This window comes from Cherax quadricarinatus, chromosome 44, assembly GCF_038502225.1.
Source record: "Cherax quadricarinatus isolate ZL_2023a chromosome 44, ASM3850222v1, whole genome shotgun sequence".
NCBI classification, from domain to species: domain Eukaryota; kingdom Metazoa; phylum Arthropoda; class Malacostraca; order Decapoda; family Parastacidae; genus Cherax; species Cherax quadricarinatus.
The window spans coordinates 16877400-16901740 of record NC_091335.1 but is presented as its reverse complement, the minus strand read 5'-3'; the positions used below and the strand labels follow the sequence as shown (position 1 = coordinate 16901740).

General features: G+C 35.7%; 1 protein-coding gene across 1 annotated transcript; it reads left to right on the top strand.

Annotated features, from left to right (window-relative positions):
- The first annotated feature begins 285 nt into the window (after positions 1-285).
- Positions 286-23537, top strand: LOC128697435 (E3 ubiquitin-protein ligase MARCHF5). The gene is made up of 7 exons (XM_053789098.2): positions 286-447; positions 5652-5745; positions 10363-10477; positions 15372-15502; positions 17602-17792; positions 19150-19309; positions 21814-23537. The coding sequence occupies exons 1-7, from the start codon at positions 395-397 to the stop codon at positions 22060-22062; spliced, it is 993 nt and encodes a 330-aa protein (XP_053645073.1). The 5' UTR covers positions 286-394; the 3' UTR covers positions 22063-23537.
- The last annotated feature ends 804 nt before the right edge of the window (positions 23538-24341 follow it).

Below are 24341 nucleotides of genomic sequence, written 5' to 3'. Positions count from 1 at the left end.
GCTAGTTTAAGATATATGAACGAAGTCCTAATTTATTGTTGATTATTGTAAGATATTAGATGAGTGTTGCAGGAGTTTGTATATATTTTATTTTGAGATTTTTGTTTCATATGTTGGAAATTGTGAAGAGGAAGAAGGATACGAACCTATAACTTTTTAAAGTTTATGGAAGTACATTATTTGTATTATATAAGGTCATATATTTTGTAACTATATAAAACAAGGGCAAATAAGGTTGTTAGTAATGAAGTATAAGGAGGATGAATAATCAAGGTGTTTTAATTGATAGGTTTGTTATCTGTTAGTCAAAATAAACCCCAAGTGGTGGATGCTTGATGTTCGAGGCTTATTTGTGACTCATAAATGAAGCCTCGAGCCCACACAAACCCCAGAGATGGCAGATGAATCCCAGCAGACGCAAGTTAACAGCAGTAATGACGAGGAGAAGTAAGCAGATGTTTGAGTCACATAATAATGTTGATAACTGGTGTAGTGGTCAAGGTTGACGGGGCCACTATGTTCTTGATAACCTTTATGGTCAGGTGGACCTTGATGGTGGTCTGGGGCTCTTGATCCAAGCAAATGTACCCACTATCTCACTCCTTGGATTAAACATGATTATTTCCGTTATTCACGAGCTGTAGTAACCTTAGTGCTTTTTTCTCTCTTCTCCAGTATTAATATAGTTATAATATTAATATACAGTGTCCCTATCAAGGGAGGTGCCTTGATACTGGTGAGAGGCTCTTGATCCAAGGACTCGAACTTTCTCTCTCCCCATCCTATCATCACACTCTATTACCTCTCATACCCCATGCACTATGTAACCCCTACGGATTTAACACTTTCTCCTAGATATAATAATGATAATGGTTGATACTTTACAGTGTACATAAATTATACTGATCAAGTTTGTTATGGAGACCATCAGCATATTTTAACAAATATTCTTAGTTGACTGGTAGGAAAGTTCTTTAATGTTAATTATTATTATTTCAGTTGGGTTATACATTAAACTGTAATGTATTACCTCTTTATACCCATACCCTTCAAGAGTGCTAACATAAGATTTTCTTCGGATTTTTAACCCTGGAGGGTTAGCCACCCAGGATAACCCAAGAAAGTCAGTGCGTCATCAAGGACTGTCTAACTTATTTCCATTGGGGTCCTTAATCTTGTCCCCCAGGATGCGACCCACACCAGTCGACTAATACCCAGGTACCTATTTGCTGCTAGGTGAACAAGACAACAGGTGTAAGAAAATGCGTCAAAATGTTTCCACCCGCCGGGAATCGAACCTGGGCCCTCCGTGTGTGAAGTGGGAGCTTTAGCCACCAGGCCACCGGGCTTTGATGCTAGTGAAGGGCTCTTGATCCAAAGTTCCAAACAGTTGAAACTACCCTAATTATTTATAATAAATGAACATAACATAATAATTGCTGGAGATTTCATCAATAGGCTTATCCAAATAGAAAATTAACAACAAATATAATTACTTGCTCTGTCTGTAATTAAGCCCACAAGAATTTCTTAGACTTGCATCATCACTAGACCATATCTGGGTCAATATAATGGTTCTTTTCAAAGCAGAATAATCAAAGACTATATTACTGATCACTACCCCACTTTCCTCATAATCAACATAAGTAAACTGCCACTCCAAAATACATGTAGTAAAATCTCATTCCGACTTAATAATGAGACATCAGTTAATAACTTCATTACAGCAGTCGGAGACCTTGATTGGTAGAGAGAGTTTACTGACAATCGTGACCTTAATATATGTGCCAGTGTTTTTCTCCCCCCCCCCCAAAAAAAAAAAAAGACTCTACAATTGGTAATGTCCTTTAAAAACCAGCAGACAGCAAAGAGATTAAATAGACCATAGCCAACAAACAGCATACTCAAATCCATTGACAGAAAACATAACTATCAGAAACAATACAGATTAGGACTAATATCCCAAGAACAGTAAAAATATTACACATCAATACTCGCCAAACTTATAAAGGAGTCTAAACAACTGTACTATGCTAGCAAGTTTAATGAAGTGAAAGGTTACTGAAAGCAGTGAAGAGTTTTTACGAGGATAGTGAGGCTCAAGTTAGAGTATGTAGGAAAGAGGGAAATTATTTCTCAGTAAAAGTAGGCCTTAGACAAGGATGTGTGATGTCACTGTGGTTGTTTAATATATTTATAGATGGGGTTGTAAGAGAAGTAAATGTGAGGGTCTTGGCAAGAGGCGTGGAATTAAAAGATAAAGAATCACACATAAAGTGGGAGTTGTCACAGTTGCTCTTTGCTGATGACACTGTGCTCTTGGGAGATTCTGAAGAGAAGTTGCAGAGATTGGTGGATGAATTTGGTAGGGTGTGCAAAAGAAGAAAATTAAAAGTGAATACAGGAAAGAGTAAGGTTATGAGGATAACAAAAAGATTAGGTGATGAAAGATTGGATATCAGATTGGAGGGAGAGAGTATGGAGGAGGTGAATGTATTCAGATATTTGGGAGTGGACGTGTCAGCGGATGGGTCTATGAAAGATGAGGTGAATCATAGAATTGATGAGGGGAAAAGGGTGAGTGGTGCACTTAGGAGTCTGTGGAGATAAAGAACTTTGTCCTTGGAGGCAAAGAGGGGAATGTATGAGAGTATAGTTTTACCAACGCTCTTACATGGGTGTGAAGCATGGGTGATGCATGTTGCAGCGAGGAGAAGGCTGGAGGCAGTGGAGATGTCATGTCTGAGGGCAATGTGTAGTGTGAATATAATGCAGAGAATTCATAGTTTGGAAGTTAGGAGGAGGTACGGGATTACCAAAACTTGTCCAGAGGGCTGAGGAAGGGTTGTTGAGGTGGTTCGGACATGTAGAGAGAATGGAGCGAAACAGAGTGACTTCAAGAGTGTATCAGTCTGTAGTGGAAGGAAGGCGGGGTAGGGGTCGGCCTAGGAAAGGTTGGAGGGAGGGGGTAAAAGAGGTTTTGTGTGCGAGGGGCTTGGACTTCCAGCAGGCATGCATGAGCGTGTTTGATAGGAGTGAATGGAGACAAATGGTTTTTAATACTTGACGTGCTGTTGGAGTGTGAGCAAAGTAACATTTATGAAGGGGTTCAGGGAAACCGGCAGGCCGGACTTGAGTCCTGGAGATGGGAAGTACAGTGCCTGCACTCTGAAGGAGGGGTGTTAATGTTGCAGTTTAAAAACTGTAGTGTAAAGCACCCTTCTGGCAAGACAGTGATGGAGTGAATGATGGTGAAAGTTTTTCTTTTTCGGGCCACCCTGCCTTGGTGGGAATCGGCCAGTGCGATAATAAAAAAAAGAAAGGGGGGGGATTTGAAAATGACCTGGAAAATAATTGTAAATCTTAGGCTCTCAAAAATTAATTGAAACCAGAGAAATTGCTTGTACTAAACCAAATGAACCTCCAGTCTAGCCTATTGAAATAAGTAATAAACCAAATGATTTCTTCTCAACTATGGGGTAATGCCTAGCCAACAAAATCCCAAATTTTAATGTCCCATCTAGTGATTACCCTGCTAGAAATTTCTGAAAGCACATGATATTCCTAACTATTCTTACTAGGTTACTTTGACACTAAATTTTCTGAAAAACCTAGGCAAGACAGCTAACTAACATATATAAGAAAGCAGCTTACTTACAGCTTGTGTAATATTACCTTCCATTGTAACATTGTTTAACAAATTATTAGAAACCAAAACCTTCCCTACCATTTTTAAAATAGCAAGGGTTACATCAATGCATAAAGGTAGAGATTCACCGAATTTTAACAACTGCATGCCAATTTCTAACTTACCATTGTTATCTAAAATCTTTGACAAACTAATTCATAAACAAATTTACTCTTTGTAATGAACCCCCTGTCAGTTTGGCTTTAGGTCAGGAAAAATATAAATGATGCAGTAGAAAAAAATGTGCAACTTAATTTATATCATCCCCTGAAAATAACAGATAGCCTATGGGTCTCTTTATTGAGCTTAAGAATGCTTTTGATAAAGTAGACTGTTGTGGTATCAGAGGTCATCCTCTTTTGTACTTAACAACAGACACCAATATGTCTCCCATCAATTACACAACCTTGTCAGTTTGACCTATCACTATAAGGGTGCCTCAGGGCAGTGTCTGTGGCTCTCTGCTATTCCTCATCTACATCAGTGATCTTCCTAATGCATCTCAGGAACTTAAATATGTTCTGTTTGCAGATGACACAACTTTTGTCATCTCTTATTCACACCCTGTTTCTCTCAAAATACTGTTAATGGTGAGCTAGTAAGGACCTTCTATATGAACCTTTGGAAGCTGAGCTAAAAATGCTTAATTCAGTAAAATGATGAATGATTCAGTTATTATAAGACAAGATGAGTGGAAAATTCTTAGGTCCATACCTTGACAGAAATTTAATATTCAACCCTCGCATTCAGCACATATCCGTAGTCACCAAAACAGTGGACGTCCTTTCTAAGATACATTACTATGTGCCTCGAGCAACATTACGTACTTACTCTGTACTATCTAATCTATCCTTACCTCACCTATGGTATTAGTGCATGGGGGATCTATTACAGCAAATCACCTGAAGTCGATAGTAACTCGGCAAATAAGATTCTGTGTGAATGATCACTCGAGCAAGTGCCAGACAACACACACCCCCACTTTAACAGTTTAAACTTGCCATACAAAAAGATTCACTCATGCTGCTGTGCATACTACTATATATACATACAGGACAATCAATGCAAATGCAGAACCCTGCTCTGAAACTTTCTGGAGAGCTTCAACAGAACTCATAGGCATAATACAAGAAACAAATACCTTTTTGACATCCCCCATGTTAGACTTTACCTGAGTAAAAACTCAATGCACACAAAAGGCCCTAAAATTTTGAACTTTACCAGAAAATTCCAAAGGTTTTTCTATCTGCCGATGACTGCAAAGTTATTGTTTAAAAGCACCTCCTTACCTTAATGTGATTTCTGATGATGTAAACATTTAAACTTATTACAAGAGTTATTATTTATACTATTATTGCAATTAAATTTTTTGTCACCAAAACTTTTTTTTACACACACAAGTTATTACAGTATTTATGATAATCACTGTGCTTCTTTCTACTAACTCCTTATAAATTCATTAAATTCTTATGTACATATATGTAATGTGCCACTTTTTTTTTTTTTTTTACAACTAATTTATTGTAAGTTTAATCTGAAGTATGCTTGAGATGCATTGCATAACTGTGGCTTTTTCCATGTACATGTATGTACTGTACAATAGAACAATATACACAAGGTAAAGTAATCTTTATTTCTTGACTTGAACCTAATTGCCTCACTAATGTAATAATAATATAAGCTCATAATAATGTGCTTAAACAATTATTGTACAATTTAAAGATAAATAAAGCATTTTGAAATCCAAATTACCACCGAGATGATTATAAGTGACACTTTTTCTTTCTTCTGAAGTGCAACTTCTTGAAAACTTTGTATTACTGAAACATGAAAGCCAATTTCTCTAAACACTACTAGGTATGAATAGTTTCAGGATAATAAATATAATTAAAAAGTTTAAATAGAAATTAATTTGTCAGTGTGGTATTAACCAGTTGGATTAAATTCCTAATATTTTCTGCAGCAAACGCTACTGTTGGGTATGTTATGCGAGTGATGACGATGATGAAACAGCTCCCTGGGTCAAACCATGCAAATGTAGGGGAACTACAAAATGGGTGAGATATTGTTAAAAGTTCTTTAACTTTGTACATTGGCTGGTGAGTTATTACATGCTATTACTTTAATCATCTGTTACAATTCATGTACATTACACGTACTGTAAGTACTGAAGCATCAAGATTTTGTATATATGTGTATATACTGTTTTCCTTGATGCATGATAGATAACCTTATTGTTTTTACAGCCTGCTATTTGATAAGCTCTTCTCATTAACTCCTGCCTTGGTAGAATGAAATACAGTGGACCCCCGGTTTACGATATTATTTCATTCCAGAAGTATGTTCAGGTACCATTACTGAACAAATTTGTTCCCATAAGGAATATTGTGAATTAGATTAGTCTATTTCAGACCCCCAAACATACACGTACAAATGCACTTACGTAAATACACTTACATAATTGGTCGCATTGGGAGCTGATCGTAAACCGGGGGTCCACTGTATTATGGTACCTTGATTTAACTGGCTGATAAGGGGAATGGGGCATACCTTAAAGCCAATTTGTCCTTCAAATCTGAATGATGACTGTTTTTCCATGATCATAATAATAACAGATAATTCTGGATTTAACAGGCTGTCCATTGTTTCTGGATGTTGTGCAGCCACCAGTCCTGTCTGTTAAATTTGTTAAATTGGTAACATTAAATTGAAATTTTACTGTATTGGAGGCTTTGCAGGCTATTGTATTTGTAGTGGAAAGCTTGATGTTACCCTGTTGTCCCATCAGAAGTCTTGGAGTACCCCATTTAAGAACACCACCCTATGTAATAATAATATAATTTAATAATTTTTATTCTTGTGAAAGGATTACAGGTCATACAGAGTTTGGGAGAAGCCCATAATATGCACAGCATTTTGGGCAGAGTTTAACTAAGATTAAACTACTGTACTGTTAATATAATATACATGGTTATGGGGTTTCAGACTTGTGAGTTTAGTTAGTATATACAAGGAATTGACTGGTATGATCTGGTCACAACTCACAAGAACAAAGAATTGTTGGTTAAAATATTAAACTATGCATACATTAACCCTTTCAGGGTCTGTGCTGTAGTATCATGGCTTTGAGCTCAGTTGTTTATTTATTTATTTATTTATTTATTTATTTATTTATTAATTAATTAATTTGAACATGATACAGAGAAGTACAAAAGATTACAGTTAAATGCAGCATGCCAAAGCCACTTGTATGCATAGCATTACGGGCAGGCTTAAAATTAACTTAAGATTAACTAAGCAATGAAGTATTCAGTAGTAAAACATTATTGTAAACAGATAACAAGCACAAATGAGTATTACAAAAACAGGTCGTATGGTTGCTTGCATTGCTGTACAAACAGTATTTATTTATTTATTTATTTATTATTTATTTAATTTGAACATGATACAGAGAAGTAAGGAATACAATTTTTAAAGTGCAGCATGCCAAAGCCCCTTGTATGCAGAGCATTATGGGCAGGCTTAAAATTAACTTAAGATTAACTAAGCAATGATATATTCAGTGGTATAAAAATTATTGTAAAACAGATAACAATTTAGTACAAATGAGTATTACAAAGACAGGTCATATGGTCATTTACTGTGTTGCTGTGTAATCAGTAGAATGGAGTATTCTGTTAGGTAATGAAGTTAAATAGTAACAAAGTTTGATTGGGTCACAGGTTGACATTTATGAGATACAATAATGAGATACATATATGAGATACAATTTATGAGATACAATTATTCAGTATTTATTTAGTTGTGGGTGAGTAAGTGATTTTTGAGAAGAGACTTGAATTTATAAACAGACATTGTTTCTTTTATATTCACAGGTAATGAATTCCAAATTTTAGGGCCTTTTATGTGCATTGAGTTTTTGCATAGCGTGCGATGGACACGAGGAACATCAAAGAGTGATCTGTGTCTTGTGTTATGGTCATGTGTTCTGTTGAGGTTGGTAAGGAGATGTTTGAGGGGAAGGTTTATGTCAGAGTTAAGTGTTCTATGTATGTATGTAGTAGGTGCAGTAATAAGTATGGATGTTTTGTATTGTAAGTAGGGTTAGAGTTTTGAATATTGGTGGAGTGTGCTGTCTGTAGTGGGAATTTATTATCATTCTGACTGCAGCCTTTTGTTGGGTGATTAGTGGTCTGAGATGGTTTATTGTTGTTGAGCCCCATGCACAAATTCCATAGGTGAGATAGGGGTAAATAAGTGAGTGATATAGGGCCAGGAGGGCTGATTGCGGAACATAGTACCGTATCTTCGATAGTATGCCTACGGTCTTGGAAATTTTTTTGGAAATTTGTTGTATATGTGTTTGAAATTTGAGTCTATTATCAAGGTGGATTCCTAAGAATTTTCCCTCTGTGAGTTTTGTGATAGGTGATCCGTTTATCATTAAGAGACATCTGCAGCTCTGTTACCAAACTGAATGTAGTAGGTTTTGTCAATGTTTAGAGTAAGTTTGTTGGTCCTGATCCAGGTTGGTATTTTCTGTAATTCGGTATTTACAATATTGGCTAGCATGACTGGGCTCAGGTGAGAGTAGACGTATGTAGTGTCATCTGCAAATAGTGTGGGTTTGAGTAGTTGCGATGCATTTGGTAGGTCATTTATGTATATGAGAAAGAGAAGAGGGCCTAGGACACTTTCCTGTGGGACACCAACTGTAATTGGCTGTGCGGAAGAGTTTGCCCCATTTGTGTACGCATATTGGCTTCTGTTGCTAAGGTATGACTTTAGGTAGTTGAGGGAGTGCCCTCTTATACCATAGTGCGACAATTTTACGTGGAGCAAGTCGTGGTCAACTGTATCGAAAGCTTTACGTAAGTCAATGAAGATCCCCAGTGGGACTTTTTTTCTCTATTGCTGTATAAATATGTTCTAGCATGTGGATAATAGCAGCATTAGTATTTTTATTAGGCCTGAACCCAAATTGGCAGGGGTTGAGTATGTTGTGGGAGATGAGGTAGGAATAGATACGCTTATGGATTAATTTTTCAAAGATTTTAGAGAGAGGGTGTAAGTTGGATATTGGCCTGTAGTTATTCAAGTCTGTGTGGTCTCCTCCTTTATGGATCGGGGTGACCCTTGCTATTTTGAGAACTGTAGGAAAGGTAGAGGATTCAATGGATTTGTTAAAGAGTGTTGCAATGATTGGTGATAGCACCTGTGACACTTTTTTGTATATAATGGGTGGTGAGGTATTTAAATCTCCATTCTTGTTATTTAGTTTGTTGATAATAAGGGAGACTTCATTTGGGTTAGTCAGAGCTAGGAACAGTGTGTTCGGGTAGTTGCCAGTGAGGTAGTCATTGGGTGGGGTATCTGAGCTTGGGATTTTATTGGCAAGGTTTTTTCCTATAGTGGAGAAGAAATCATTGAGTCTGTTTGCTGTTTCAGTAGGTAGGAATTGGGGTTCATCTGGTTTTGTTAATTCAATTTCGCTATTTCGTGTTATCTTTTAGTCAAGTAATATTACATGATGAGCTCAGCTCACTCAGATAAGTTGTGAGCAGTAGATTTTTGACCTAGATGTGAGAGAATGGATCTGTGCACTGAGTGTGCATTATATAAAATCCTGCCCCACGCAGTGCATGATGGGAAAACAAGACTGTGACCGTGTGTATGATTTAAAATAGCGCCTTTGTGGTGTATTTTCTGATCTTTTTTATGGTTTTATTCTCAGTTTCTTGGTATCATTTGATAGAATGGAAGACATATTACTAAAATAAAGATGATTTTGATTGGATACTGGACGAAGTAGCTTGAAATTGAGCTTGAAGTAGTGGAAATATTTTATTTTTGTCAATATTCCAGTTTTTATTAAGTCTAATTCAATTATTGGGATGCTGTAAACCATGAACAATCTTCCTTGGTTATATATTATTCTAGAAATAGAGTAAATCTTCTAATTTTATTTTGTGTGAATAAGAATTCAAAATAGGAAGCAAGTGTAATATAGATGGCTGGGGACATGACTAATGAATTGAGGAAATGTTTTAGTGCCAGGAATGTCTACATTGTTTATTATGGACTTTATTTTTAAATTTGCCTGTTTTTTGTGTGTGTGAAATTTTTATGGGGGAATTTTTTTGACACTGAGAACAAGTTTCAGATATGGAGTTTGGATCCTTGAAGAGTTAAAATACTATTTGGATGGGCAGGGTGCAAGTCATGGTGCTGTGGAATAATAATAATAGTGATGTGATAAAGGCTAAATATAGTTAATAAATTAAAAATTTGAGTAATTAAAGAGCTTTAGATAGAATTACATAATTGGACTTTTTAAGCAAGATCTTGTTTTAGCTTTAATTTCAATTATTATGTTGCAATTTTTTCTTTCATTTGATAAATTATTTCACATTTTAAGTCCTGTAGGTGCTCAAATGAGTTGCTGTTTGACTTGATACCCAGGTGTTGTATATTTGTCTTAATCATCAATTTGTCAGTGTTGTATACCATCATTAAATTAATATAACAGATAGGCCTAGCAAATGTTAAACATAAAGGGATTCATTTGAATATGGTCATTCCTAAATTATCTTCTTTTTGTCATGGGTACTATTTAAATGTATACAATATTTCAGTTTTTAATGAACATTACAGATTCTAAATAATTCCCATAGGTTCACCAGTCATGCCTGCAACGGTGGGTGGATGAAAAGCAGAAAGGCAACTCTACGGTTAAGGTCAACTGTCCACAGTGTGGGGTTGAATATTTCATTGCCTTCCCTAATATGGGTAAGTTTACTCTGGTGCCCTAAAAGGCATTTTTTTTTTCTACATTCATCATTTCCCATTATGGCAAGAGTAACCTAAAGAAAGAAACAACTTTCTCCATCACTCATTTGGTGCATGTATTGCTAGAAGTTATAGGTAGTAGGTTGGTAAACAGCAACCACCCAGGGAGGTACGTACTACCATCCTGCCAAGTGAGTGTAAAGCAAACGCCTGTAATTGTTTTACATGATGGTAGGATTGCTGGTGTCCATTTTTCTGTCTCGTGAACATGCAAGGCTTCAGGTACATCTTGCTACTTCTACTTACACTTAGGTCACACTACACATACATGTACAAGCATATATATACACACCCCTCTGGGTTTTCTTCTATTTTTCGTACTAGTTCATGTTCCTGTTTATTTCCTCTATCCAAGGGGAAGTGGAATAGAATTCTTCCTCCATAAGCTATGCGTGTCATAAGAGGTGACTAAAACGTCAGGAGCAAGGGGCTAGTAGCCCCTTCTCTTGTATATATTACTAAATGTAAAAGGAGAAACATTCGTTTTTCCTTTTGGGCCACCCCGCCTCAGTGGAATATGGCCGATGTGTTGAAAGAAAGATAGCTAGAAGTGCATGGGCATGCAATTGTAACATTGCGACGTACTCCTAGAAATGCAAGCATTTTAGTTCTCACCCCCAGAACTCAGGTTAATCTTGACTAACATGTTTTAAATTCTGTTATAATTGGCAGCTGTTTGTTTGTAGTGCATTACATATTTAACAGTACCTAGAAATAAGTATTATTTGTAGACAGTATACTGGTATAAAAACTGTAAAAATGTAATGCCATATTTGTACCTTAAATCACTCAGAAAAGGTAAATGTGGGTTAACTTTCAATAAAAGTAATTTTAAATTTCTTTCTTTATCTAATTTATGTAGATTATATGCACATAACATTTTCTGTCATAAGAAGCAGCTGCTACAATTGTAGGCTGTGCATTTAAAATTTATTAATATACAGTAGTCCCCCTGTATGTGTGGGGGATACATTCCAAGACCTATCATAGATACCTGAAACCATGGGCAGTACTGAACCCTACATATGTCATTTTTTGTTTACATACATACCTATGATAAAGTTTAATTGATAAATTATGCACAGTAAGTGAAGAATTAGCACTTTTTCACTGATGGGAAGTGGCTTCTTATAGGCTTTGAAAATTGCAATCATCAATACTTTTGTGCTTTGGTGCCATTATTAAGCATAATTAAAGCATATTTTTGGGCAACAGTAAACCATGGATAACTGAAACTGCGGAAATTAAATCTGCAGATACAAGGGCTCTGCTGTATGCGTGCTGTAATACAGTAAACTCGAATAAAGCATGAGTCAGTGAACCATGTGTTCTTAGTACTACACTGCTGTTATATTTTGTCACAGCCATTTTTTTCCAACTTAGGGTGACCCAAAGAAGGACACATTCATCATCATTCATTCAATAGCTGCCTTGCCAGAAGTGCATGGACATCAGTTAATTTGACCCTTCGAACTGATACTTCTCTACTATGCTTAATATGAAAATTTATTGCATGAATTCTTAAGGAAAAGGAGGTTATTATTCCAAGGCCTGATGTGAATAATTTTATTATAATTTTTAGGAGTTTATGCAGCAAAAAATATGCAAAACTATGTAGCTAGAAATTGTAGTATGTATGTATGTACAGTGGAACCCTGGTTTTTGAACTTAATCCGTTCCAGAAGGTCGTTCAAAAATTGAAACGTGTGAAAACTGAATCAATATTTCCCATAAGAAATAATGTAAATACAATTTATCCTTTCCAGACACCCAAAAATATTCACAAAAAATTCAATTTTTAACCCTTTCAGGGTCCGTCCCGTAGATCTACGGCTTTACGTTCAGGGTCCAAACCGTAGATCTACGTCATGAGCTCAGCTCACTCTGATAAACTGTGAGTGGTACATTTGGGCCTAGATATGAGAGAATACATCTATGTGGTATGTGTGCACCACATAAAACAGATCCTGCGGCACACTGTGTATAATGAGAGAAAAAAAACTGAAATCATGATTTTTCAATTAAAACAGCGACTTTGCAGTGTTTTTTCGTATGTTTTTTATAGTTGTATTTGCGATTTCTTGGTCTCATTTGAAAGAATGGAAGACATATTACAGAAATAGAGATGATTTTGATTGGTTTTAGCACTGGAAATGGCTTGAAACTGAGCTCAAAGTAGCGGAAATGTTAAATTTTTGCCGGTATTCAAGAGTAAACAAACGACCTCCCACATCTAATACATGCCAGCTGGTGGGTCTAATATACATTCACAAATATGGTGATGATATTTATACAATTATTACAGTATTGCATAACAGTAAATCTTCTGTTTTTTGGTGTGAATAAAAATTCATTATGTGAATAAAAAATAAAAATGGAATTTGTTTGTAAAGCCTCAAAACGTAGCTAATGAACAGAGGAAATGTTAGTTTAGTTCCAGGAATGCCTACATTGTTTATTCTGGACCCTATTTTGAAATTGGAATATTTTGAACTTTGTGTTAAATTGGCCAAATTAACAATTTCCGATCACTTTATTTTGTAGTTGAAACAGTTGACTTGGCAATTTCTTGTGCTCAATCGATAGAATAGAAGTAATACTAGTGAAATAGCTAAGAATTTGGTTGACTGGAATAATGTAATTGGCCTAAAATGGGAGTCAAAGTCGGCAAAATCGCCGATTCATAAATATCGCTGACACATCAAAATTCGCGAGAGCATAATTTCGTCAATTTTCCATCAAATTTCGTACTTTTTGTTTTATTACCTTCACAAAAAGATTCTCTACCATTTCATAAGAAAAAATAACAAATTTTTTTTTTTTTAATATTCTTGGACACTGGGGCACCACTTCAGATTTGGGCCTTGGACCCTGAAGGGGTTAAAGAATATGATACTAATATCAACTCTACGGCTTATTTATCTATCACAATTGATCTAATATGACATAAATAATATAAATAACATAGAAACCTGATATACACTCTAGAATGAATAAAATATGTCATTACGTATGTGGCTAGTGGTGGCGGAGGCGGAGAGTTTGTTTGGAGGCCGGACAAAATGCTTCTTCAGTATTCATATTCATTCATATAGTTTATTTGGACATGATACATAGTTGTACAAGGAATTATAGTAGTTGGTTGTACATGCCAAAAGCCCCTTGTATGCAAAGCATTATGGGCAGGCTTAAAATTAACTTAAAATAAACAAGTAATGAAAGGTTCAGTGGTAAAAATTACCATAAACAATTTACAATATGAAGTACATACAATTCAGTATTTGAAACAATGAAATTTGAACATTTCAATATTGAAACATTATAGTTGTACAAATTTGTTGCATTACAATGTATAACAAACATGATGATCAATTTACTGTATGTTGTCTTGAAATTTTAAGATTTAAGTAATTGTGAGATTTATTGGTAATATTAAATATTGAGTGTTGATTATTTAGTCCTGGGTGAGTAAGTGGTTTTTTAGAAGAGTCTTAAATTGGTTTTCAGGCCTGGTTACTTAAGTAAGTTTTGGTAATGAATTCCAGATTTTGGGGCCCTCTATGTTCATAGAGTTTTTACAGTGTGATATGGATATGGGGTACATCAAAAAGAGATCTGTGTCTTGTGTTATGTTCGTGTGTCCTGTTAAGGTTGGTGAGGAGAAGTTTGAGTGGAGGGTTTATGTCTGCGTGTATTGTTCTATGTATGTAGTAGGCACATGAATAAATAAAGAATATGACACTCATATCAACTCTACGGCTTATTTATCTATCACAATTGATCTAATATGACATAATAAACAATAGTAATAACATAGAAACCTGATATACACTCTAGAATGAATAAAATATGTCAATATGTATGTGGCCACTGGTGGCTGAGGCAGAGAGTTTGTTTGGAGGCAGGACAAAATAATTCTTCAGTATGACACTCGTATCAACTCTGGCTTATTTACCTATCACAATTGATCTAATATGACATAATAAACAATATTAATAACATAGAAACCTGATATACATTCTAGAATGAATAAAATGTCATTATGTATGTGGAGTGGTGGTGGTGGTGTTGGGTTTATAAGGGCCACTGAGAGCATAAGCCGTATAGTAGTGGTGGTGGTGGCGGCGGTGTTCTCAGTGGCCCTATATACCTCAAACAACAATGGAGGAGTCAAGTTTCGTGTCGTCATTTTTCTATCACTACACTTTATCGCTGGCTGGCGCTATAGCTTTTATCGACTCCTGCTGCTTTAGTATCGTACATATCGTAGAATCACTGAAAAAAACACATTCTCCTCTCTCTCTCTCTCTCAGTCCTTTGCCACTGGCACTAGGAACTTTCTTTGGGCCCATGGTGGCTTATTTTGCAGTCACAATCAATAAACAAGCACAGAAATTGCGAAGTGTTTCGGATGAATGCTCACGCAACCAGTGACAGAGCCAGACTGAAGTGGCGTCCCGGCAGGTGGACGCATCTGATATATGTGATTTCTGGATCAAGGTCCAATATCTGGAGCAAAATTTCGCACAAAAAATGGTTCTAAAACTGAATCGTCCAGTAACTGGGGCGTGTGAAAACCGGGGTTCTACTGTACTTGTATTGGAGAGACCTCTCACTCATCCACCCATCTTTGTCTTCTTCAGACAAAACATTTCAGCAGAAATTAAGCACCACTGCATCTGAGGGTTGAATGAGTGATGGTAAATGTGCCTTCTTCTTGGGAGTCACTCAATCTTGGTGGGAAACAGCCTGTTTAGTTTAAAAATAAAAGAACATTTTTGCAAGATTGCATTTATGTATGATTGTGCTGTATTTTTCTGTATTTTCTTTTCAGGTCAGTTAATGTTGTTTTTGGATAGAGTGGATGCTTTTATATACAAAGTCTGTCCATTTGTGGCTGCTGGTGTTGTTGTTGGGTCAATCTACTGGACTGCTGTAACATATGGTGCCATCACTGTCATGCAGGTACATTTACACATACTCATGTTTCAAAATTTTATTATTCTAAATATATTTTACCACATCATAATGGAGTAAGTATTAATCCATTTTTAAGACTTAATTATAAGTGTCAGAAAATTTTAAATAATCAGTCTTCATAATTGCAAGTTTCAGAAAATTTTAGATAAAAATCTAGCCAGTCTTCACACTGAATTACCATTATGATTTTTGGTTAAGAATTTTGATGAAGTTAGTAATACACCTATCATCCGACTTATGACCTGCTCGACTTACGACCACTCGACTTACGACCGTGTTTTTTATGCCAAATTTCTGGGAAATAAACAACTATTTGTGTTGTACACAGTGTTTATCCTAAACCCTTACAGTATAAAATACAGTACTAACAACATAAAAAGTAAAGTAAAACATGAAATACCAAAATAAAACAAAATAAAGTCATTGCAAAAATGTTTTGTTGATATTCAGTAGTAAAGTTCGACTTATGACCATTTCGACTTATGACCGGTTTCTCGGAACCAAACTCGGTCGTAAGTCGGATGGTAGGTGTATATACCTTATTTTATATCGTCTTCTGTTGACATTTTCCCAGAATGGAATGTGATTTTTTTTTACGTAATTTTGGGTCGAGTGTAACCTGGTCCATCCTCGTGGAAAGAAATTTCAGGAATAGTCTATATAAAATCGAGCAGAGGACACCTGCACGTCAGTTACTCCACGAACCTTAACCTAGTAATAGTTAACAAGGGGTGAAAATTTTAAGCCAATTTTTTAAGGTGTTTTGAAGTTATAAACTGAGGTATTGGAGTAAGTTACACAGCTTACAATGGGATGGCTTTAGTATTATGTTCAGTATTTAAGGACTTGCTAACACTCATCAACTCGTGAAAATTGAAAATGATATAAAATGGTGAGTTTTCATTGTTTTTTATTTTTTCTCCCAACAATCCTCTAAGAAAATCATTTCATTTTAGATTTGGATTTTATGGATTGCAATAGAGATAATATTTTGAAGCTGATAAGATGAGGCACACACTAGTTATTGAATGAAAACCAGTATCACTATTTTGTAAAATGGCAAATTGGGATTTATGTGGCCCATCAACAATGCAAACCTTGTTTTCTGGAAAAATCCCATGGCTGACAATTTGATGTTGGTCAGAAGAGGCATTCTTTGGCTAACATATGGATTGCAACAATTCCAAGTTTTATATATAAAAAAAATGGTGCATTGACAGGTTTGCCTGCATACAAACTAAAATGCATCAGACATTAAATATTGAAGAAATATAGAAGAGGCAGACTTGAATATATTTAACTTGATTTAGTGGGAATGAAAACTTTACACTATTTTTCACCTAAACTTGGCAGATGTGTACCTAAACACTTGAATTTAATTGCTGCCGTTGTTGAATTAGGAAGCAACATTTATGACCATTTGAAGTTAAACTGCAGAGGTTTTGGAAGTAACTGGAACTATTCCAGGATGCTGGGAGTGGGTTCAATAACTTTGGTCATATAGCACATGCACATGCCAATTGTTCCTAGATTCTTGGTCTTGTAGCCATACACCAGCATGTAAAATTTAAAGAAAATTGGATGAAGTCTTCTCTTGTTAGGAGTACAATGAAAAGTTGGAGGATGGAAAAAATAATACTGGCAACCACTTAAAGGAGTCCCTTGATGGATACCTTATTAACTGACTTTGTGTACACTCATATTCTCATTATACTGGTTTGCATTATTTAAGGAGCAAGCTGATTAACATATGTTGTATAATGTTTACATTTGCACTAATTTAACACTGAAACTGACTTATGATGCAATATATTTACTGAAGAATGAGACACTTGTGCAACTTTTGGGACTCTTTATTGAATATACATTTTGCCAGCAAGTTTCTTCTTCAATCTAATACTACAGAGAAGAGTGGAGAAAGATGAGGAGTTTGAGGTAATCAGTTCCTTTCTTGAGTCTGTGTTTAATCTAACCATTTACATCACAATGTATTTTGCTGTATCTCGGATTATCCTGTTCACCCACAGAAACTAATTTGTTTTATTTCTTTAAAAATGTTTTAAAGTTTAATTTTACACCATCAGGTTGTTGGGTACCAGGAAGGTATGGCACTGATGGAACAAGCTGATCCACTGGTTCTCCTGGTGGGACTGCCTACAATTCCTATTTTCCTTATCTTAGGCAAAATGGTTCGTTGGGAAGATAAAGTACTTGGACTTATTAGGGCCTCAGTTCAAAGACTTCCCTTCTTAAAATACCTTCTCCCTGCATTCAGGTGAGTTACAAAGAAGATCACTGATAGCTGTTATGCATGTGAAGGTTTTCTAACCAGATTTCATGAAAATGTTCTAATCAGAATTAAATGTGCAGTATATTGTATGCTTTATGTCTATTAGCTGAACTCTCTGGAAGAATTTTATTTCCTCGATTTGAGAAAGTGCTATGCTGCATGTTGTATCCATTACTGTGATGTGATTTGACAGGAAGAATTCAAGTCATTAAGAATAACATAAATTCCAGCTCATTAGAGTGAAACTTCAGTGTACTGAACTAATAGGGGGAAAGGGGGGCATTTACTTAATTAAAAAGCTTTTTTTTTTTTTTTTTTTGAAGTACCTGGTGAAGTGGATCAGGTCCTCTGCATTGATAACATTACTGGGTATGGACAAATACCTCATGCAGTGGACTTAGTCAGTTACATCCACAACATTACCAGTCATAGTAAGAATAAACTGTAATACAGTAAATTACTTGAAAATAAAAGTTAAATACTTTAAAGTACAGTCTTTTTTCTTAACTTCTCTGGTAGGTAAATGAACTTAAACTAATTCCTTTGTGTCTTGGGCCATTTTCATAGGCTTTTTAGACCAATTGATAAATTGTTTTTATTTGGCTAGCTGCTTCACTGAAATTAATAACATATGCTTTAGGTTTGTACTTGCTTCTTTAGATATCGGATGCTTCTTTAACATACTCATCAAAACAAGTGTCATCAACATGCCATACTTTACTTTCCTTATTAGTTAAAGTTTCTGCTTTACACTCAGATTCACATGCTTCTTTTCATCTTTATTTCTTTCAAGGCTGTCTTAATAGCATTGTTTGTCATATATCACTAATAGTTGTAAATCCAGTAAAAATTGGAGACCAGCTGACAGTAGTAGGTGTGAGTGTGCATACAGACTAAGACAAACTGAGGTAGGCAAGGCCATTGGCTCTTCTCTCATGGGAACAACAGAAACTGATGCGGCTACTCTAGCCTGTACCTGATAAACGTACAGTGCAGCAGACTAAGTCCACTGCTTTGATAACACTACCAGGCACTCCAGTTCAGCACATTTGTTGAGCTTTTGTCTGGCCCTATATTTTTGTTCGTTTTATCTGAATTCTATTGCATTTGGGTTCATTAAACTGGGGTTTTATACTAGTTTGTTTCATGAACATTTATATTCTTACCTCAAGTTTTTAAGAAAATACAGCATGCCATTTCTTAATCTGCCAACATTTAATTACTGTACTGTACATATTAATACATTTGCAATTGGTGCAGATAATGTACTCAAAACTACAGCATCATTACCCATTCCTAAACTAGAATACCTCTAATAAGCATTTCTTATCCTTCTTCATAGATATGAAGAGCCAGCAGGAGTGAGTACAACAGCGGTAATAAGTGATCCAGTTAATGCAACGAGGGTGCTCTGTGGTGCTCTCTCACTGCCAACCCTTGCCACAATTGTGGGAAGACTCTTCTTCCCATCTGCTCATGATAATCTTACCAGAACTTTGCTTGTAGGTATCCACATGTAAATACTATCAGATTTTTCTCTGAGATACAGGAACAAGATTAATAGCTGGGAAGGGGGACAAAAGAGATTGTAAAAATTATAGAGGAATTAGTTTCCTGAGTATACCAGGAAAAGTGTATGGTAAGGTTATTATTGAAAGAATTAGAGGTAAGACAGAATGTAGGATTGCAGATGAGCAAGGAGGTTTTAGAGTGGGTAGGGGTTTATGTAGGTGTTTACGTTGAAGAATATATATGAACAGTATTTAGATAAAGGTAGGGAAGTTTTTATTGCATTTATGGATTTAGAAAAGGCCTATGATAGAGTGAATAGGAGAGCAATGTGGCAGATGTTGGAAGTACACCTACCATTCGACTTACGACCGAGTTCGGTTCCGAGAAACCGGTCGTAAATCGAAATGGTCGTAAGTCGAACTTTACAACTGAATATCAACAAAACATTTTTGTAATGACTTTATTTTATTGTTTTTTTTTGGTATTTCATGTTTTACTTTACTTTTTATGCTGTTAGTACTGTATTTTATACTGTAAGGTTTAGGATAAACACTATGTACAACACACAACAACAGTTGTTTATTTCCCAGAAATTTGGCATAAAAAACACGGTCGTAAGTCGAGTGGTCATAAGTCGAGCAGGTCGTAAGTCGGATGGTAGGTGTATATGGAATAGGTGGTAAGTTACTAAATGCTGTAAAGAGTTTTTATGAGGATAGTGAGGCTCAGGTTAGGGTGTGTAGAAGAGAGGGAGATTACTTCCCGGTAAAAGTAGGTCTTAGACAGGGATGTGTAATGTCACCATGGTTGTTTAATATATTTATAGATGGGGTTGTAAAAGAAGTAAATGCTAGGGTGTTCGGGAGAGGGGTGGGATTAAATTATGGGAAATCAAATACAAAATGGGAATTGACATGTTACTTTTTGCTGATGATACTGTGCTTATGGGAGATTCTAAAGAAAAATTGCAAAGGTTAGTGGATGAGTTTGGGAGTGTGTGTAAAGGTAGAAAGTTGAAAGTGAACATAGAAAAGAGTAAGGTGATGAGGGTATCAAATGATTTAGATAAAGAAAAATTGGATATCATATTGGAGAGGAGGAATATGGAAGAAGTGAATGTTTTCAGATATTTGGGAGTTGACGTGTCAGTGGATGGATTTATGAAGGATGAGGTTAATCATAGAATTGATGAAGAAAAAAAGGTGAGTGGTGCATTGAGGTATATGTGGAGACAAAGACTGTTATCTATGGAGGCAAAGAAGGGAATGTATGAAAGTATAGTGGTACCAACACTCTTATATGGGTGTGAAGCTTTGGTTGTAAATGCAGCAGTGAGGAGACGGTTGGAGGCAGTGGAGATGTCCTGTGTGGTGTAAATATTATGCAGAAAATTCGGAGTGTGGAAATTAGGAGAAGGTGTGGAGTTAATAAAAGTATTAGTCATAGGGCTGAAGAGGGATTGTTGAAGTGGTTTGGTCATTTAGAGAGAATGGATCAAAGTAGAATGATATGGAAAGCATATAAATCTATAGGGGAAGGAAGCTGGGATAGAGGTCGTCCTCGAAAAGGTTGGAGAGAGGGGGTTAAGGAGGTTTTGTGGGGGAGGGGGCTTGAACTTCCAGCAAGCGTGCGTGAGCATGTTAGATAGGAGTGAATGGAGACAAATGGTATTTGGGACCTGACGAGCTGTTGGAGTGTGAGCAGGGTAGTATTTAATGAAGGGATTTCAGGGAAACCAGTTATTTTATATAGCCAGACTTGAGTTCTGGAAATGGGAAGTACAATGCCTGCACTTTAAAGGAGGGGTTTGGGATATTGGCAGTTTGGAAGGATATGTTGTGTATCTTTATACGTATATGCTTTTAAACTGTTGTATTCTGAGCGCCTCTGGAAAAGCAGTGATTATGTGTGAGTGAGGTGAAAGTGTTGAATGATGATAAAAGTATTTTCTTTCTTTTTGGGTCACCCTGCCTCGGTGGGAGATGGCCGACTTGTTAAAAAAAAAAAAAAAAGTTAAAACCCAACTAACTTTTTTCTGAAGTTGTGTGTGAACTCATTCTGAGTTTATTCCTTCTCCTCTCCTCCTGCTGGGTGTTGTATGATCTATACAGGTTTAGCACATGGTTTTGAATATGCTGTAATAATAATCTTCTTTCCTCTGTCTCCTCCTTGAGTCCTCTATGAGGAAAAACATGAGTTTGAGAAACTGTTCATGAGAGAGAAAAAAAGCTCATTGTGTTGAAATTCACAAGTTTAGAAGCCACAAATTTTAAGGGGTTTCTGGAAACTATTCCCTTGTTTTTGAGATGTAAAAGATGCTCTACCTTTTCTTTTTTTTTTTTAGATGTAGTAAAGTATTTTCTGCCTTTTGAGATGCAGTAAATGATTTTCATTGAGATGAGAAAAATAAAATTTTGTATATAAGTGGAAACAACTTTTTGGATATTGATACTAAATATATTGCTTCAACTTAAACATGTCTTTTTTTTTTCAGGGAGGAGCATCATTTTTGGTGGTCAAAGGTCTCTTTAAGGTATATTACAAGCAGCAACAGCATGTGATGCAGAGTAGACGAAAGATTATAGATTATCCTCAGGATCCCTCGACCTCACAGGTCCCCACTGCCAGCACTCCCCAGGCACCACCACCCACACCACAGGAACTTCCCATCACTCCATCATTACTGACTGCTCCACCTTCTTCTAGCCATGAGTCTGAACAACAGTTTTTGCAACAGCAGTAACAATAAATCTGTGAGAAACTTCTTTAGATATTATTTTCTTGATCTATGATATTAAACAGACTGAATGCGTATTCATTTATCGTACTGGATTCACAAGTTTAAAAAAGTCATGGTTCTATTTTGTTAAATATGAGATGGATGTTGAAAATACTGTTTACAGGTATCTGTATAAAGAAATCACAGGTCTCCTGATACTTGTGATTTATGGATATTTTAATCACCAACTGGAAACACAGAAGTGACACAAGCATCTTTTACTTTTAGATACTGGTAAGTACACCCTGAGAGGGATTCAAAAGAAGCGAAAGTGAGAACATAAAATGGTGGAGAGGGGTGCAGGTGCCAACAAAAGATAAAACTGTTTGCTGATAAATTAGGTTGATTGTATAGTTGAATAACTTAAAATTTCAGTGAAAGAGTCAATAGCACTATCTGCTTTTAACTTTTGTTTTTAACTTATTGGCCATTTCCCAGTAAGACAGTATAACTTAACCCTTAAACTGTCCAGATGTAGATCTACGTTCACATGCGTAGCATTCCGAACGTAGATCTGTTTTATTTTACATGCTTTCAAATGTAAAATAACGTAGATCTATGTTCAGAGTGCTACGCACATGAACGTAGATCTATGTTTGGACAGTTTAAGGGTTAAAGAAGGAAACTTTCCGTAACTTATTTCTTAACTACTGTTCCAAAAGTGCACAGACATCACATTTGAAATGTCCCAAGAGAAAAGGGGACTGCACTCCTCACCTCCACACCTAGTCTGGCTAATCTCTTTCTGTGAATTCCTTCATATACGCTACATTGCTTATGTTTTTACCTGTATCTGGTTTAAAGTATATTTGCCAAATCAAAGAAGATTAAAAAGGTAGGGAAATTGACATGCAATTGATGATTAATGGTGTTTGCTTTTGTTTGTTTATAAGGAAAATTGGATACATCAACAGTGTGCTGCTATCCTATTCTGTATGATTGTAGCTAGCCATGTCTTCCTGTCATATTCCATCATGCAGGATGGAACTTGTACTAAGTATTGAAATGTCATCCTCAGCAAAAAAGACACACAAACTACACGTATACAGTATGTAGATTTTTTTTTTTTATAAATTACTTTAATTACACACATTAGATGACAATGGATTATTCAAAATTAATTACTTATGTTGTTTATGATCAAACTTTAAATATACAAGAAAAGGTTTTATGAGAGGAGTAAATAAGCAAACTGATTTGAGCCTCCAGAAACATCATTTAAATCTTAATTTGAATTGTAGGATGACTGAAGGAAACATTAAGTTACTAGAGAATGTGCCTCTGAATCATGCCATGAAGAATTAGCATAAGTGTTAGGAGGCGTAGATGACTTCTAATACAGTATGCTAGGAAGCTGAGTGGACTGCTAATGCAGTGTTAGGAAGTCCAGAGGACTGCTAGCAAATTTGATGTCAGTGAATAAAATAATTTTTTATATTTTTCATGTTTTTCACTTTTCCTAAATAAGAGAGCAACAAGGAAAATGCCCAGGAAGATGCTTAAAAGCTACTTCCACAAGCATTGATCAGTGTCTAATTTGTTTTGCACTGAGCTTAGATTTTTTTAAAATGAATAAAATGTTTAATGGCTTCCTGTCACAGACAAACTACTCTGAATCAAAGCTAGCTACAAGATAGAGCAACAAAGCTGTATTAATTTTATGGAGCTGTATTAGTTTTATAGAGATATATTAGTTTTACAATGCTCTGTTCTCACTTTTGGGGTAAAGGATGTCTCTTTAAAATATCATGGATTTGTTATATCTTTAGAAGAATTTTGTGGAATTTATACCAAAGATCATTTTATTCATGAGATTTCTCCCTAAGATTGTGTAAGCAATTATTATGGTCTGTGATCAATCATGTGTGACCCCTCATTGAATTAGTACATCTTTTTTTGATACTACACTAGAGAATAATAATAGTCTTCAATCCTTTGACTGTTTTCCTTTGCTGCTTTATCATTTAGGGTATGAAAATATTGGAGCAAAATAGTGCATATACATGATCTTATTCTATCAGTATTGATTTTTGGCTCTTTTTTTAGAATTCTTGGATCATGTAAAATTTGTAAGCAGTCCTCTGGGCTTCCTAACACATTATGAGTTAATTTCTTTCCTTGCAATTTGATTCGGAGGCCTGGTCTATGGTTAGTTAATGCTACCTTTATCAAATGATTAAAAGAGCAGTAGTGTCGAAGCATTTATTTACAAATACTTAAATGTTATCTCAACATTGATTTAT

Coding starts and splice junctions, on each gene's coding strand:
- LOC128697435 (XM_053789098.2), top strand. CDS start 395: ATGGCAGATGAATCCCAGCAGACGCAAGTTAACAGCAGTAATGACGAG. Junction 15,503..17,601: donor GTGCCATCACTGTCATGCAG/GTACATTTACAC, acceptor TTACACCATCAG/GTTGTTGGGTACCAGGAAGG. Junction 19,310..21,813: donor ATCTTACCAGAACTTTGCTT/GTAGGTATCCAC, acceptor TTTTTTTTTCAG/GGAGGAGCATCATTTTTGGT.